This window comes from Orycteropus afer, unplaced genomic scaffold, assembly GCF_000298275.1.
Source record: "Orycteropus afer afer isolate SDZICR_OR568_19922 unplaced genomic scaffold, OryAfe1.0 scaffold00072, whole genome shotgun sequence".
In the NCBI taxonomy this organism is placed as follows: Eukaryota; Metazoa; Chordata; class Mammalia; order Tubulidentata; family Orycteropodidae; genus Orycteropus; species Orycteropus afer.
The window spans coordinates 7,601,975-7,621,250 of record NW_006921659.1 but is presented as its reverse complement, the minus strand read 5'-3'; the positions used below and the strand labels follow the sequence as shown (position 1 = coordinate 7,621,250).

The 19,276-nt window shown below is 39.5% G+C and overlaps 1 protein-coding gene across 1 annotated transcript in view; it reads left to right on the top strand.

Annotated features, from left to right (window-relative positions):
* Positions 1-19,276, top strand: part of CRYBG1 (crystallin beta-gamma domain containing 1) — a 314,284-nt gene that overhangs the window by 129,569 nt on the left and 165,439 nt on the right. The window contains exon 2 of the mRNA XM_007940839.1: positions 5,069-5,207. Coding sequence (XP_007939030.1) covers positions 5,069-5,207 — 139 coding nt within the window. The remainder of the gene's footprint in view (positions 1-5,068; positions 5,208-19,276) is intronic.

Genomic DNA, 19,276 nt, shown 5'->3' with positions numbered 1-19,276 from the left:
TCATACTTTGGCTCTCTTGGACTTGTTTTAATTGTCTTTAACTTCAAGTTGAATTTGCATATGAGCAGTTGATGGTCTGTTCTGTAGTGATACTGCCTCAGAAACCCAAGGAGGGGTCGCTATGAGTCAGGTCCGACTCCAGGGCACATAACAACAACAACATTGTAGCCACTGTGTCAATCCATCTCATTGAGGGTTTTGTTCTTTTTCAGTGACCTTTTATTTACCAAGATGATATCCTTCTCTGGGGACCACACCCTCCTGATAACATGCTCAAAGTATGTGAGATGAAGTCTTACCATTCTCACTTCTGAGGAACATTCTGTCTGTACTTCCTCCAAGGTAGATTTGTTTGTTCTTCTGGCAGTCCATGGTGCATTTAATATTCTTCACCAACACCATAATTCCAAGAAACCAAAAACCAAACACACTGCCACTGAGTTGATTCCAACTCATAGCGACCCCCACTGGGTTTCCAAGGCTGTAAATCTTTACAGAAGTAGATTGCCTCATCTTCCTCCCTCGGAGCAGCTGGTGGGTTTGAACTGCTGACTTTCTGGTTAGCCTTACCCACTATGCCACCAGAGCTTTTAACACCGTAATTAGAAGACATTAATTCTTCTTCAGTCTCCCTTATATATTGTCCAGCTTTTGTATGCATATAATGTGATTGAAAGTACCATGGCTTGAATCAGGCATACCTTAGTCCACAAAGTGACATCTTTGCTTTTTAACACTTTAAAAAGGTCTTTTGCAGCAGATTTGCCCCATGCAATACATTGTTTGACTTCATGACTGCCATTTCCATGAGTGTTGGTTATGGATTCAGGTACTCATCTACTAACTGAAAGGTTGACCATTCAAATCAGCCTAGACGTGCCTTGGTAGAAAGGCCTGATGATCTACTCTGAAAGGTAACAGCCATTGAAAACCCCATCAAGTGAAGTTCTACTCTGATACCGATGAGGTCGCCATGAGTTAGAATCGACTTGATGGCACCTGATTTGGATTTTATCTATTGCCAAGGCTGTATTTAGGAGACAAATTGGTCCACAAGTTTGTGCCTGACATTCTGGAGAGGAACTAGATGCTAATGGGATGGTCTGAGCATCTGGGTGAGATGCTGCCCAGAAGTCAAGCTCTGCTTGTGCAGCCGGTTCAGCCCATGCGTCTCATCACCTCTCCTCCCACCCCAGCCCAAGTCCTGGAGCAAACTGAGAAACAATGGCATCTGGGGCCAGGTACACAGCACTACTGCCTGGATCTGGGTCACAAGGAAAGGGGAGTCAGCCAATACCTCCTCCTCTTCCTCCCCTCAAAGGGTGGTCAGAAGTTATTGGGTGTACCACAAACAGTCAGCACTTCTGGTATCAGAATTATGTGTGAAGCAAGGATTTCCCTGGAATAACCTTTAAAGTCCTGGCCTTTCTCTCTATATCTAGTGCTATATGCATCCTCCTATCTGGGAGATCATGACTCCAAGCATATAGAACTGTACGGTGGATAGCTTTCTAAGTCTCGATGGTTTCTCCTCAAATCTGTAAGGCATGTAGGTTCCTTGGGTTCAGCATGCTATGAGCCAAGATTATGAAAGTTTCTACTTTGATAACTGAAATTCAGTCATGAATATATACAGAATCTACCTCCATAGTGTAGTAAGTGTGGGCATATGTGTCAAGACAAAGATAGAGAGATGATGTAGCATGCAGCATCCGTTTCTACCTCCTCCCTTACTCCTTTCTTCCTCATAGAACCTCAGTTTTTTCCAGTGCCCAGCCTCTAGGGTATAGGCCCAGTGATTGGTTTAGGTAGGGCATGAGACATGAAGGGAAGACTATTGGGTAGCTTTTAGATAACAGGAAGAGAGAGTTGGTCTTTTCATCCTGTGGAATTTTCACTTCTAGACATCATGTCTGCAGGTCTCTTGCAACTGTTAGGCACTATCCCTAGAACAAAGACAAGGTCCTGATTATGGCAAAGGAGAAAGATAGAACCTGGGTCCTTAAGGACCAAATCAACTGAATAAGCCAACTCACCCCACTGCTTTTGTTTTACATATAAAAATGAATTTTGCCTGTGATAAGCCTTCTGTGAGTTGGACTTTTTGTTATTTGCAGTCTAAATGAGCCTATGCTGTAGTCAGAGAATGATCCACAAGCAAAAACTATAGAAATGTAGATCATGCCCTTGCCAGCTTTAAATTTGACAATGTGTAGTATCTTACAGGAAGAAATTGCATCTTTTTTGGGTGTGCACCTCCAACAATATAAAACTTAGGAAGCACATTTAGATTTCTTTTATCTCTTGCTGGCCTTGAGTAAAGAGGTACATATATTTTTCTCCAGAAGAGAAAAAGTATAAAGGTGACAGGCTCTCTATACACTTCTTATTTACTTTAATAATTTGTAAGATGCAATAGTTGGAGTAAGCTTTCTAGTCCTAGTAGTCTTCCTTTACTAGCTGCTCCTCTTGGCTTGTTTGTGGGAAAAAGAATAAGGTGAACACTGTGGTATAGGGTCTGTGGCAAAATTAGTAAAAATAGTCCTTGACCCAAAGATATATATCCATGGTAGTAATATAATACCTTGTCAACTCAAAGATACTTTTCAGTTGTTATCTAAATTCTCTGAGCTACCCGCGTTTCTCTATCCATTCATATGTTGTTGTTGTTGTTATGTGCCGTCCAGTCGGACCCGACTCATAGCGACCCCTCCTTGGGTTTCGGAGGCAGTATCACTACGGAAGTAGATTGCCCCATGTTCCTTCCGAGGAATGGCTGGTGGGTTTGAACCTCCAGCCTTCTGGTTAGCAGTCAAGTGTCTTAGCCACTATGCTACCAGATCTCCCATCCATTCATATATACCATCTTTAAATTCCTAAGGAGAGACTTGCCTCAAAGGTAAACTTTAGCATGTTCTAGTAGAAGGCTGAAATGTGTTTTTACAAGAGCTTATGTATGGCATAAAATGTTATAGGAAGGAAACTATTAACAGTGATTACTTCTGCAGAATGAAACTGTGGTGGGAGCTAGAGAGATTCTTATTTCAATTCCCATCTACACTGCTTAAATTATTTTTACTACATGCATGTATTATTTTCATAGTACAAAATTGGAGGGAAAGCAAAGAGAAATCAATTGCTAATATGCTTTAATATTTACATAATTTTTTTTTAAACCAGAAATGTATATGATAGTTATCCAAATTATAAGGAGCCCTGGTGGCACAGTGGTTAAGCACTTGGCTGGTTAGGACCCACCAGCAACTCCACAGGAGAAAGATGTGGTAGTCTGCTTCCATAAAGATTATTAACCTACAAAGCCCTTTGCGGCAGTTCTACTCTGTTCTATAGGGTCACTATGAGTTGGAATTGATTCAAAGGCAGTGAGATTTAAAAAAAAAAAAAAAAATGCAAATTATACTCATACCTATCTCTCTTGCTATGTTATCATATTGATTGATGCCTGTCTAAAGTGTTAGTGCTTTGTCTTATTTATTTTTATTCCGGACACATTGTTGAAATCCCACAAAAGCTTCTATTTTTTTCTGAAAAATTTCAAAACTTTAAATTTTTTGTTCTCTTTCCACTTCATTGACATTCTTCATTCAAAGCCTTGTTCTGTTCCAGTATCTTTATCTGAACTTTAATTATATACTTAAGAAATCTATCAACACTTGTATAAGTTAGGATGCTTAATGGCAGGTAACAGAGAACACCTAATTCAAAATGGCTTCAAGGATAAGGTGTTCATTATCCAACATAATAAGAACTCCAGAGGTAGGGCAGGCCCAGGATAGGTTGATTTTAGCTGCTCAGAGATATACCGAAAGACCCAAGTTGCTTTCGTATTTCTGCTCTGCTGTCCTCAGTCTATTCTCTTTAGGCTAATGCCCCACATGGCCTCAACATGGCTGTCATAGTCATCTTGCACAGACATGACCCTGTCCTACAGGGAATAGGAACTGTTTCTTCCTGAAAATCTCCTTTTAAGAGATATCCCTTCAGGAGACATTCCTCACATCTTAGTGGTCAAAATTGCACCAGATAAATAGGGCCAAGTACTGACACTTTAGAAGGGTGGGGAGACAGAAATCAATGTGGAATTATCAGCAAGAGAGAGCGATATAGGCATATGCCTAAATCAGTTAATATCTAGGTGATTTGGACCACCATGATTATGTCAATCATGATTGCCTATTCAGGCTGGGAGTAGCCATCTCTGAAATAATCTGGAGGATGGATACCTGAACAAAATGAAGTGTATTACCAAAGGAAATTTGAGGGGGTTAGCAGGAGGATGAGAATGGTAAGAGAAATGGTTTTCGGTGTTCAACCACCAGAGTCTGTTAGAACACTTTCTGCCTTCATTAGTCTCCACTCCTTTTAAATCTAATTAAAATTACAGTAAAACCTGCAAAAGCCAGAACATGTGTAAGGCAGGAACCTATTAGAGAAGGAAAATTCAAATATTTTCCACTAAAAGAAAAGATACAAAAGTGATAAGACTGAACCTTGTCAAAGGCAGAAAACTTGCAAGACTTGGGGGTGGGGGCGGAATGCGGAGGCAGTCCTGTTGAGTTCTGGCTCTCACAGGTCCCTGTATAATTATAGGAACAATCCTCATTTGTTGTCATAGTATCATTACAGTGCCTAGACCTGTCCCCTACATAGGATTTGGTTCCTACTTTATTTCCAATGTCAGGAAACATACAAATTTCTTTTTGTCATTTCTTAAAAACAATGACAGTGGAAAAAACCAAGAAATCATAAAATCAAATTGGACCATGTACATGCCAAAATCTGCCCATCTACCCATCCAGCTACCCATCTACCTACCTGCCTCTAATTTATTTTATGCATAGTTTAAAAGAATTCTGGTCACAACAAGGTAAAGTCATCAAGGGTTATTTATAAATGTGTAATGGCAAGATCAAATTACCTACAATGCTATGAGGATTTTGACTAATGGCTGATTGGAAATATACATGGAGAAATATGGCTTTGAGCTTCTTAAATTTTCAGCTTTCTCGAAAGCTTAATGACATGACTGTGTTTCCTCTCTTGACAGAGCTTTAGAGGTAGCGGAAGGAAGCCATGTTGCTCAAGAGTCCCAGGAATTTACATTGCACTGTGGGGAATCCCAGTTCTTTCACAACACCAAAGAGGTACATGGTCCTATACCTACAGAATCTGCAATGTTTAAAAAGGTAATGCTTCATTTCCAATATATGGCCCCCAGGAATACTATAAGGGATTTAAGCCCTATCAGATAATGACTGGGAAACACATGCATTAACAAGAATGTAAGTGGTCAAGAAAGGGCATTCTGTATCAAAGCTCCCCATGGTGACCAATCAAGAGTCTCAGTGGATGAGCTTGAATCTTTGCCTTTTGCTGCCATCAGGTATTCTTCCTCATTGCTATGGGTGCTTTTTGCTTGCCTTTTTCCTTTTATGCAGGTTGTGCTTTAACTCAAAGGTATGCAAAGTAATAAGGCATCAACAGTTGGAATTCCTACAAAAAGCTTTTATGCCACTTCCTGTTGACAGGCATTTAGAGTTATTATGGTCATAGTTACTTCTTAATACCTAGACCTTGTCATAGAAAGTTATGACTTAATTATATTTTTTAAAAAGAAAAGGTTTCCTCAAAGTGGAAGGTAGAGTATTGCTACTCATGTCAACTGTGTTCATTCACTCAGGAAAAGACATTATTCATGTGCTTACTTGGGTGCAAGAGAGGTGAGAGCTGCTGCCAGACCTTGGAGGTGGTATCATGCATTTCTTGTTACAACTTATTGTAAGATCAATGAGGGTTAGTAGTGAAAGAGATTTTGTCATAAAAGAAATACCTCCTGAAGAAATTTGCTTTGTTGTTGTCATGTGCCATCTAGTCGGACCCGACTCATGGTGACCCCTCCTTGGGTTTCCGAGGCAGTATCACTACGGAAGTAGACTGCCTAACTAACAAGGAGTTACCTTAGTAATGCTATCTATTAAAAGTTAAAAAAAAAATTACTTTGGGATGGAGAAGAATAAGAAAAAAGAACATGATGAAATTACTGACATTTATTTTATACTTTAGTAGAACATGACAAAAGTAGGTAGGGAAATTTGACACTGAATGCACCCTAATACAAAATAACAGTATCAATCAGAGGAGCAGAAATAGAAAATTAATTTTTATAAAATGTTGAAATAAGAAATGAAATTTAAATTAAAAAAATTAAATGACCTAGTTTGTCATAAATTCTGCCTTCAAACAGGGTTCATATTTTGTGTTTTTCTTCTTTATAAGAAATAGCTTATACCTTGAACCAAAACCTGATGAACTCGGTCACTAGCTGTTTTGGTTACCTAGTGTTGCTCTGATGAAAATACACCACAAATGGGATGGCTTTAACAAACTGAAGTTTATTCTTACAATTTTTGGAGCTAGGAGTCCGAGTTCCAAGAGCAAGGAGCTAAGGGCTGTATGAAAGCCCCTCAACTTTGGGCTTCAGCCCTGTATCTTGCTCCTGGCCCACTGAAGCTAGAGGCATCTCTTCACTCAGGCAGCTACTGGCTGTTGAGGCAAACAAGCCCAAGGTCAACAAATAAAACGACACAGTCCTGACAACATGGCAGGCCATTGATTCAAGTCCACTGAAAGTTCCAAGATCAGCAGATCATGGCAGGCTGTTGAACAATGACTTCGCTACATGCAGGATTCAAGTGTGCCATAAGCTAGAGACCATTCTCAAAGCTGCTTCTTATATACAGGAAACAGACCATAGCCCTAAAGCAGCTACTCAGCTGCTTGTGGTAGATCCCAATGTGGAGTTGATTGCCAGTCTCATCATGGGGAATAACTACCAGCTGCCCAGCCATGCAACTGGGCCCAGCCAAGTTGACATACAACCTTAACTACCACACTAGCCCTAGCTGGAAATCCAGTTATGTTTCCTACATTTATCCTTTTATAAGGACAAATGCCTTTTATAATTTAAATAAAAATAAGTCATTAAGAGCAATGCAATGAAATGTCCAATGAGTTTGCTGAAACCCAGGAAATAATTTGTGGCAGCATTCAGATTGAGGCAAAAAAGAAATTGCCTGAGAAGGATGACAAAGAAGGGTCTGCAAGTCCCCTACTCCTTAGTCTGCAGTCCAGGCACAGTCCATTGTTAGCAGTGTCTTTTTCACAGTGCCGATGACCTGACTAGATATAGGCTTTCAGCCCTTGCTTACTGCCCAGACTGCAGCCAAGCAGCCCTGGGCACTGGGTAGTCCCCAGGAGAGGCCCAGAGGCCAAATCAGAGGTCAGTACTTTGAGGCCTGCCAGGAAGAAGGAGGACAGTCTATACACATGGAAAAGCCAGAGAGGCTTGAGCCAGAGACAGATAAACTAGGAAAACAGGGTAGGAATGGAACCAGAGCAGACAGAAGGGAAAAAACTGGAAGCAGGATATAAGCAGAGGCAGAGTGTGGTTCTGGACACACTGTCTCTAGGTGTCATATGGAATGGGGTCAGCCAGGCACCGCCTCTGTTCTCTATGCTGTACCATGCCTTCCCCTCAGAGATGGTCATCATACAACAGGAAGAACTGGCTCCACAGTCCACTTCTGGATCTGCCTGTTGTCTTTCTCTCCTCTCTCCTACTCTCCCTCTTCATTCCCATTCCCACTTCAGTTAATTTATTGTGGTAAAATATATACAGAAAAAGTGTTTCATTTTAACCATTATAAGTGTACAGTTAAGTGATGCTAATTTTGCTGAAGATCATTAAAAAATGGTTGCAGTGGTATATTGACAGGAAACTGCCAGAAATTCAATCCAGATTCAGAGGAGGGCATGGAATGAGGGATATCATTGTTGAAGTCAGACAGATCTTGGCTGAAAGCAAAGAATATCAGATGTTTACTTGTGTTTTATTCACTATGCAAAGGCATTTGACTGTGTGGATCATAACAAATTACAGTAAACATTGCAAAAAATGGGAATTCCAGGAGACTAACAGTGTTCAAGAGGAACCTGTACATAGACCAAGAGGGTGTCATTCAAACAGAACAAGGGAATGCTGCATAGTTTAAAATCAGGAAGGATGTAAATCAGGGTTGTATTCTTTCACCATACTTATTCAATCTGCATGCTGAGCAAATAATCTGAGAAGATGGACTATATGAAGAAGAAGGTGGCATCAGGTTTGGAGGAAGAATCATCAACAACCCGTGATATGCAGATAACAGAACCTTGCTTGCTGAAAGTGAAGAGGACTTGAAGCATTTACTGATGAATATCAGAGACTACAGCCTTCAGTATGGATTGCACCTCAACATAAAGAAAAGAAAGATCCTCACCACTCAACCAGTAAGTAACATCATGATAAATGGAGAAAAGATTGAAGTTGTCAAGGATTTCATTTTACTTGGATCTGCACTCGACACCCATAGAAGCAGCAGTCAATAAGTCAAATGAAGTTTATTGCATTGGGCAAATCTGCTGCAAAAGACCTCTTTAAGGTATTAAAGAGCAAAGATGTCACTTTGAAGACAGAGGTGTATCTGACCCAAGCCATGATATTTTCAGTAGCTTCATATGCATGTGGAAGTTGGACAGTGGTTAAAGAACACTGCCTAAGAACTGATGCATTGGAATTGGCAAAGAACACTGAATGTACCATGGACTGCTAGAACTAACAAATCTGTTTTGGAAGAAGTTCAGCTAGAATGCTCCTTAGAAGTGAGAAGGGCCAGACTTCTTTTCTCATATTTTGGTCATGTTTCCAGAAGGATATCATGCTCAGTAAAGTAAAGGATCAGTGAAAAAGGGAAGGACCTCAGTGAGAATGACTGACATGGTGGCTGCAACAATGACCTCAAGCATGGCAATAATTGTGAGGGTGGCACAGGACTGAGCAGCGTTCGTTCTGTTGCACTCAGGGCCTCTACGAGTTGGAATTAATTTGATGGACAACATGTTATGCTACCATCACCACTGTCCATTTCCAAAGGTTTTCACCTCAAACAGAAATTTAGTATCCCTTCAGCAATAAGTCCCATTCTCTTCCTTCCTCCAGCCCCTGGTAACCATTAATAAATATTTGTTTCTATGTATTTACCTATTTTAGATAATTCAATATGTTGAATCATACCATATTTGTCTTATTATGTCGGACGTTTCACTCACCATACTGTTTTCAAGGTTCATCCATGTAGCATGCATCAGCACTTCATTCTTTTTTATGGCTGAATAATATTCCATTGTATGGATACCAGGAGATCTGGTGATTAGCGTTTGCAGCATTTAGCTGCTGACCAAAAGATCTGTGGTTTGAACCCACCAGCCACTCTGCAGAAGAAAGATGTGACAGTCTGCCTCTGTAAAGAGTTATAGCTTTGGAAACCCTATGGAACAGTTCTACTCTGTCCTATAGAGTTGTCATGAATTGGAATCAACTTGGTGGCAGTGAATTTGGTTTTCGTTTAGGTATGGATATACTACATTTTGTTTATATGTTCATTTATTGGTGGACATTGGGTTATTTTCATCTTTTGGCTTCAATGAACATCAGTGTACACATCTCTCTCTCTCTCTCTTCTTTCTCACTCCTCTTTCCCTCTCATTCTTCATCTCTCTGGCTCTCACTCTCTTCTTCTTGTTGTTGTTATGTGCCATCAAGTCAGATCCGACTCATAGCGACCCCTCCTTGGGTTTCTGAGTCAGTATCACTACGGAAGTAGATTGCCCCATCTTCCTTCCGAGGAGAGGCTGGTGGGTTTGAACTGCCAGCCTTCTGGTTAGCAGTCAAGTGCCTTAGCCACTACGCTACCAGAGCTCCCCTCACTCTCTTAGTCCTTCTTATTCTTTGCACCTCCTACTAAAGCTGGAAGAAGTGAAGAGGCAAAGGGATAGACTTTCTCTTCTCTCAGGATATGTTTTAAACTTTATGTCTCTTGAGATCATGGCCAGGAGGGGCAAAGAGACCATTAGTTCGAAGTGCAAGACACCTCTACACCACCACCACCACCACCACCACCACCACCACACTGGTCAGTATAATTGGGAAAGAAAAGTTGACTCCACATAGATTCTGGGTAGTTCATATGTGTAGTGACGGGTTGCTGGGGTACCTCCAATACTTTCCAATTACCTTTCTCTGAGTCTACCCTACCTAATAAAGCTGGTAATATTCTGGGAGATTCTGTAGATTTACTGAGGCCATTATATTAGGACCACTGTGGCCTTCTAGGAGCTCTGGTGGCTTAGTGCCTAAGGCATTTGACCAGAAGACTGGCAGTTCGAACCCACCAGCCGCTCCTTGGAAGGAAGATTGGGCAATCTACTTCTGTAGTCATACTGCCTCAGAAACCCAAGGAGGGGTTGCTTTGAGTCAGATCTGACTCGACAGCAGTGAGTTTCTTGGCCTTATTTCCCAGGCAGAATTCCACGAGTTATTCAGATTACTGAATTCATCTAGCCCTTTGAATTACATCTGTTTATTCAAACTAATGTTTAAAATTTTTATTTGCATTAAAGCTAAACATTTGCATTTCCCCAGAACAACTAGAATATTTTCTCTATATATATTTGTTCTCTACTATTCAATGTTATTGTATTTACTTGTTGCTATTTTTAACATGCTGTAAGAACATTCCTTACAGCTGACAGTACTATATTAAATCCTGTAATTAAAATAAGAAGATATTTGCTATACCTGCTTGTGTAAACGGAAGTATGGATTTGTAATTACAAAGACAATATTGCCTCTCAAACACGTATTTACAACAACTAGGAAAAAAAAATACAGCTACATAAATAACTACAAATCAAGACAACAAATCAAAACAGAATATTACTACAATTTATGTCTTAGATGGGAAAATCACCAGAGATTTTGCCTTAACTTATATAAAAACATTTTTTCCTTTAAATGGTTGCATAAAAATATTAGTCGATTTGGAAAAGAAGATGTACTTTCTTAAAATAATTATATTTTAATTCCATTTTCCCCATATGAGAGGAAGCCATAAGGAAATGATATCATTAAATGAAAACACATGTATGGTTATGTGCTTGGCTGCTAACCAAACTGTCAGTGGTTTGAACCCACCAGCTGCTCTGTGGGAGAAAGATGTGGCAGTCTGCTTCTGTAAAGATTAGCCTTGGAAACCCTGTGGGGCAATTTTACTCTGTCCTTTAAGGTGGCTATGAGTTGGGATCAACTGGACATTAGTGGGTTATTTGTGTATTGTATATGATAAAACAAGCAAACAAACCTGTTGCCATCAAGTCGATTCTGACTCATAGTGACCCTATAGGAGGGTAGAAGTGCCTCCAGAGGGCTTCCAAGGCTGCAAATGTTTACAGAAACAGACTGCCCCATCTTTCTCCTGCAGAGCAGCTCATGGGTTTGAACCATTGACCTTGTAATTAGGAATTGAGTGTTTAACCACTGTGCCACCATTCTTTCTTTGCATGTAAGAGAGGAATATTATTATTACTGTTATTATTATTTTTAGGAATAATATTATTAATTGTGAGTTTTGCTATATTTATTTTTTAACATATACTTGTATTCATTATATTTACTGCTTAATTCTTTTGAGAAATATAAATGTCTCTTTCAACTGTGGAGGTATTACCAGGACATAAAGGAACACCTTTTATTAATTAAAGCATTTTTTTTCAAGGAAAAAAAAAAACAAAAACCAAGAATACTGAGCTATGTGTTATTAATTAAAATTAGCATCGTCAAAGAGGGTAATTGCCTTAATGATAATTTTCGTGATTTCTAGTATAAAAATCTTTTGTTTCTCCCCTGATTCTCTTATTTTGATCTAGAAGAAACTGTGTATGACTATAGTGATTGTAAGTGAAATTGTCACTCTGGTGCCAGGTTCAAACTGGCAAAATGAGATTAACAGCAATAGCACTTATTTGATTAATTAAAGCAAAAAGTTTGTTTTGCTTTAACCATTTGGATTCATTCCTTTTTGATGGCTTGAATAAAGACTTTATTTTCCATTGTATGTAAGTGCATGTGTATAAATGTGTGTGTCCCTTTTAAAAGGAAAAATAATCCGCTGCTCACCTCAAAACGCCAAAAGTAATTATAATCTATAGTGGAGAATAAGTCTTTTCAAATCACTGTTCCTCATTTCAGAAGTCATTTGTGCAGATCTTGTTTCTTGAAAGTGTTTCTCAGCCTCATCATTTAGGGTGATCTGTGAATCTCTAATCTCATTGCTTCCAAATTGTCCAAAATAGACAAGTATCTGCTTTAGTCTTGATTATCTCAGAGATGGGTCAACCACAATTGCTTCTGACAGCTTTTTCATTGCCCAGTTAATCTTATAATTGTCAGAGTGGGGTGTTTCCCAGTTTCCAGCCTGGTTATTCTAGTTCAGTCAATATGTACAACAACAATTCAATTAGCAAGCATTTGTTGAGGATTAGAGAGGAAAATAATATTTTCTAATACTTCCATTTTCCATGTTTCCAAGGTGGTTTACCATTTTGAAGGATGATGTATCTCTGTCCTGCTTTCTTTCCTGCCCCTATTATTTCTCTCCCTGCTCTTCTCTATTTTCTCTTCACAGTTTTTCCACTGATTTTTCTCTGAATGCTTGATCTTGAGTCCCACCCCATTTCTTAGACCAGACCAACTTCACAGTATAAAGTAGTCTTGGCCTCATTCACCCCCCACCCCATCCCAGCTCCCTTCCCACAGAGCTTAATGTTGCATTTCCTCCTCCACTGTTGGACTGCCCTAGGGCACAGTATATAAATAGTGATCACTGGCCTCCTGCATTGTGTTTCAAGTCACCAACTGCTAATCTTCTGCAAGGTGTGGGACCTCGCCAAATCCTGAAGTCCAACCCTCAACCCTAGCTTTGCCACCAGAGCCTTTACCACCTAAATTTAGGCCTTCCCATAGTGACTTCTTCAGAGAACTTATGAGTATCCCCCATCTGGATCTCCAGCACTACATTCCATCTTCCTCTTGGGACTTCATCTTGAATTGCCTGTGCCATGTAGTACTCTGATTAGAGATTGCTAAACCTTTAATCCTACCTTTTCCCAAATTTCTGCTTCCATCATTAGATCTGTCCATTTTTCCACCTTATGCCTCCCTGGGACCTATGGGCAGAGATAGCACAAGTACCCCATTTCAATATCTTTGCCCTTTCCATACTATGTGCATGGCAGGAGTCTCTTCATTCTCTATCTGTGAATCCATGGTTTTTCCATTTTCACTGGATTTCCAAGATGTGCTTCCACCGTTTTCCATTTTCACTGGATTTCCAAGATGTGCTTCCACCGTTTTCCATTTTCACTGGATTTCCAAGATGTGCTTCCACCGTTTTCCATTTTCACTGGATTTTCTGAAAATACACCTTTTCCTTCTAATTGTGCATTTTTAATTTTATCAAATTCATATTTTGATTGTGATTTCTTTCCTTCAAATTTCTCACATTTTTCTCAAACTGGATTGTGTGTGTATATGTGTTTCATCAGTGAGACCTCTGCTTATTTCTGTTGACTTGAAAATGTTTCATAATTGTATCCTGGTTATGTATTCTGAACATGCTTAATCAAACTAAATTTTAAGTCAGTATTAAAGAATTTTGTTTGATTTCAGATATCATTATGTCTTATTGAAAGCAAATTTTCTTTTAGATGCATAGAGTGATATCAGAAATGAAAATGTTTATACTGAGAGATAGAAACCAAACCAAACCAAATTCACTGCTGTCGAGTCAGTTCCGACTCATAGCGACCCCCATTGTGTTTCTGAGGCTATACATCTTTACAGAAGTAGATCTTCCCATCTTCCTTCCACGGAGCAGCTGGTGGATTTGAACTGCTGACCTTCTGGTTAGCAGCCAAATGCCTTATCCACTATGCCACCAGAGCGTCAAAATATAGAAAAGGAACAAATATGTAGTTTTTAATTTAAAGATTAGACAGCAATCCATCTATGTACAAATTATAAAATTGCAAAATATGTAAATCTCTAGGGTATTACCAGTTTTTGTCTATTCATTTTAAAGCCACCCCCCCTACATGCACAATTTTATCCTGATCAATGGCATAACTATCCCCATGTTACTCAAGCTAAAAATTTGGGAGACATCTTCAGATCCTTGTTCAACTCTCAAATCTCTTAAGTTTGTATATTCCTTCCCATTTTGAGTTGTGCCCTATCAGCTAATAAAGGGTCTGAAAGCTTTATTCCATCCATGTCATTAAGGTTGACTCTACTTTTGGAAGAGCTCTGGTAGCATAGTGCCTAAGGCACTTGACTGCTAACCAGAAGGCTGGAGGTTCAAACCCACCAGCCACTCCTCAGAAGGAAGATGGGGCAATCTACTTCCACAGTGATACTGCCTCGGAAACCCAAGGAGGGGTCACTATGAGTCGGGTCCGACTCGACGGCACATAACAACAACAACAACAACTACTACTACTACTTTGGAGAGGCAGCTCTTCCCCAGTCATATTTTGAGTGCCTTCCAACCTGAGGGGCTCATCTTCCAGCACTAAATCAGACAGTGTTTCAGAGCTACTCATAAAATTTTCCAGTAATATATCAGACAGTTTTTCATGGCTATTCATAATGTTTTCAGAGGCCAGTTTTTTCAGAAGTATATGGCTCCATCCTTCTTCCCAGTCTCTCTTCGTCTGGAAGCTCCACTGAAACCTGTCCACCATGGGTGACCTGCTGGTATTTGAAATACTGGTCGCATAGCCTCCAGCCTGACAGCAACATGCAAGCCACCACAGTATGACACACTGATAGATAAGTGGTGACATCAAATTACAGAATATTTGATTAAATGATGTAACCACAGGAATAAGAAAACCTGGCACAAGTGTATTTGGGCACACATTCATGGCTTTATTTATCTATTTATTATTGTGCTTTGGGTGCAAATTTACAAAGCAGATTTGTTTTACATTCAACAATTCATGCACATTTGATTTCACGGACCTGATTACAATGCCCAACCATAAAAAATTCTCCTCCCCTCTTCTCCCTGTGATTATTCCCTCCCTATGCCCTTCTTATCTATGCATTTCTGTCTGTACAGCTTCCCCTTTATGTGAATGCTACCCCTCGGATGTCTCATGATTGATTGATCTAAGGGGTGTATTTGTGGCTTTCTAAAGTTTGTAAGTCAAATGATGAAAGAAGTCCTCAGATTATTTTATTTCCAGAGATTATCTTATTGATTGTGAGCATTCAGTGTGCCACTATTAGTCTGTTTTACAGAAGAAGAATGAGAGCATCAATTAACCTGGCAAGTCAGTAAGACATGAACTTGCTATGTACATGGCTGGAACAAAATATACATAGTTAATAAAACACAAGTAAACATCTTTCTGGTATTCTTTGCTTTCACCCAAGATCCAAGATCCAAGATAGCTAATACTACTATTATTCAAATTTATGCATCAACAATTGAAGCCAAAGATTAAGAAATTAAAGATTTTTACCAACTTCTGCAGTCTGATATTAACCAAACATGCAATCAAGATGCATTGACAGTTATTGGTGATTGGAATACGAGAGGTAGAAACAAAGAAAAACCATTGGTAATTGGAAAATATGGCTTGGTGACAGAAATGACCCTGGAAATCTCATAATAGAATTTTGCTAGACCAATGACTTATTCATTGCAAATACCTTTTTTCAACAACATAAATGGCAGCTGTACATATGGACCTCACCAGATGGAATACACATGTTAGACTGACTACATCTGTAGAAAGAGGCTGATGCACTCCCTTCTTTAGAACATTTCTAGAACATCTTCATTGAAGCATTTTAGAACATCTTCTTTCTACATTTCTAGAAAGACACAATGGAGAAGCTTACTATCATTAGTCAAAACAAGTCCAGGAATGGACTATGGAACAATCAATTGCTCATTTGGAAGTTCAAGTTCAAGCTAAAGAAAATTAAAATAAGCCCACAAGAGCCAAAATATGACCTTAATTATATCCCACCTGAATTTAGAGACCATCTGAAAAATAGATCTGATGCATTGAGCACCAGTGACTGAAAATCAGACGAGTTATGTGATGACATCAAGAATATCATACATGAAGAAAGCAAATGGTCATTAAAGACAAAGGAAGGAAGAAAAGACCAAAATGGATGTCAGAAGAGACTCTGAAACTTGCTCTTGAACAGTGAGTAGCTAAAGCAAATGGAAGGAATGCTGAAATAAAAGAACTGAATAGATTTCAAAGGGCAGCCCAAGAAGACAAAGCCAATTATTATAATGAAATGTGAAAAGACCTGGAGTTAGAAAACCAAAAGGGAAGAACATAATCAGCATTTCTCAAGATGAAGAAGCTAAAGAAAAAATTCAAGACTCAAGCTACAATATTTTTTTAATTGTTATTTTGATTTGGGTGAAAGTTTACAAAGCAAATTCATTTTCCATACAGCAATTCATACCCATTTTGTTTCATGACATTGACTGCAATTCCCCACGGTGTAACAGCACTCTTCCCACTTCCTCCCATAGTTACCTCTTCCCTGTGTCCTTCCCTCCCATGCATTACCACCACCCCCAACTGTCTCCCTGTGCAAACACTGCCCTTCTGTTCTCCCACGATTAATTGAACAATTGATCACTCCAAGGAGTGCATCTACCTGATGTAAATGTTCACTGCATATGCCTGTCTATTGTTTGGCTGGAAGCCACAGGAGTGAGTTCAGTTCCAGGCCTGATGGGTAACTAGGGGCTAGTCTTAGGGGTCTCACCAGATTCTATCAGACTGGCAAACCTGGTCCTTTTTTTTTTTTTAATCATTTTGAGTTTTGCTTGACATTGTTCTCCCACTGTATCCAGGATCGAGTTGCAATATTAAAGGTTTCTGTGGGCAAAATATTGAACAATGCAGGAAGCCTCAAAAGAATATGGAAGAAATACACAGAGTTACTGTATCAGAAAGACTTGGTTGATGTCCATCTATTTCAGGAGGTAAAATATGATCAAGAACCAATGATACTGAAGGAAGAAGTTGGGGCTGCACTGAAGCAATTGGTGAAAAAATGGAATACCCATTGAGATATTTCGACAAAGGGATGCAGCACTGGAGGTACTTACTCATTTATGCCAAGAAATTTGGAAGTTAACTACCTGGCCAACTGACTGGAAGAGATCAGTATTTGTGCCTGTTCCAAAGAAAGATGATCCAACAAAATGTGGAAATTCTCAAACAATATCATTAATATCATACACAAGTAAAATTTTGCTGAAGATAATTCAAGAATGGTTATAGTAATACATTGACAGGGAACTTCCAGAAATGCAAGCTGGATTCAGAAGAGGACCTGGAACAAAGGATATCACTGTTCATGTCAGATGGATCTTAGCTGAAAGCAAAAGAACACCAGAAAGATGTCTACCTGTGTTTTATTGACTATACAAAGACATTCAACTGTGTGGATCATAACAATGCAAAGAATGGTAATTCCAGAACACTTAATTGTTCTCATGAGAGACCTGTACATAGACCAAGAGGGTGCTGTTCAAACAGAACAAGAAGGTACTTTGTGGTTTAAAATCTGGAAGGTTGTATGTCAGGGTTGTGTACTTTCACCACACTTATTCAGTCTGTATGTTGAGCAAATAATCTGAGAAACTGGACTATATGAAGAAGAATTGGATTGGAGGAAGAGCCATTAACAACCTGAGATATGCAGATGACACAACATTACTTCTGAAAGTGAAGATGACTTGAAGCATTTACTGATGTAGATCAAAGACTACAGCCTTCAGTAAGGATTATACCTCAATTATAAAGAAAACAAAAATCCTCACAACTGGACCAATAAGCAACTTTATGATAAGTGGAGAAAAGATTGAAGTTGTCAGGGATTTCATTTTACTTGAATGCACAATCAACACCCATGGAAATAGCAGTCAGGAAATCAGATGTCATATTGCACTGGGCAAATCTGCTGCAAAAGACCTTTTTAAAGTGTTAACAAAGCAAAGATGTCACTCTGAAAACTAAGGTGCACCTGATCCAAGCCATGGTATCTTCAGTCACCTCATATGCATGTGAAAGTTGGGCATCAAATAAGGACGACCAAAGAAGAGTTGATGCCTTTGAATGGTGGTGTTGGTGAAGAATCCTGAAAATACCCTGGACTGCAAGAAGAATAAACAAATCTATCCTGGACCAAGAGCAGTCAGAATGCTCCTTGGAAGCAAGAATGGCCAGACTTCATCTCACCTACTTTGGTCATGTTATCAGAAGGGACCATTCCCTAGAGAAGGATATCATGCTTGGTAAAGTGGAGGGTCAGCAAAGAAGGGGAAGGACCTCAACAAGATGGATTGACACAGTGGCTGCAGTGATGGGCTCAAGCATATCAAGGATTGTGAAGACTGCGCAGTGTTTTGTTCTGTTGTACACAGGGTTGCTGTGGGTTGGTGCCAACTGGACAGCCCCTAACAACAACAACAACATAAATTAATGAATATAAATATGAAGAGAAAGAAAACTTTTGCTTGTAGGAAAACAGAAAGATCTGACAAAGATTGATCACAGCAATTTGCTGTTGAATTAGCCATGGGTGAGAAACTGGAAAAGACTGAGAGGGAGAGAAATCACAAAAATTGAGAAGAGTTTGATTACATTTCAAAGGTCTTCACATTCTCACTCTGCTGACAGAAACCAAAGTAGGAGAGCATGAGGGGATTTGGAGGTGGTTTATGTGAGAAAGACCATGTGGAACTCGAGTCAGAACACTTCTGTTCAAACAAAAGGTCTGAGTACTACGTCAGAAGACTGGGGAGCACGTCATTCCTATTTCTGGGAACTCATCCTACTTCTGTGCCTGCATATACATAAAATGGAACTCTGGTGGTGTGGTGGATAAGGCATTTGGCTGCTAAGCAGAAGATTAGCAGTTCAAACCCACCAGCCACTCTGTGGAAGGAAGATGGGGTCATCTACTTCCGTAAAGATATCCAGCCTCAGAAACTTGATGGGGGTTGCTGTGAGCTGGAATTGAGTTGATGGCAGTCAGTTTGGTTTTTGGAGTTTTTACAAAAAATAACATGTGCACAAGGTTATTCATTGAAGCATTGTCTGTAGTGGCAAAAGATTGGAAAGATACCATATGTCAATCATTATGGGACTTGTTCGCTAAATAAGATATTGTTGTGTTGTTGTTGTTATGTGCCGTCGAGTCGGACCTGACTCATAGCGACCCCTCCTTGGGTTTCCGAGGCAGTATCACTACGGAAGTAGATTGCCCCAT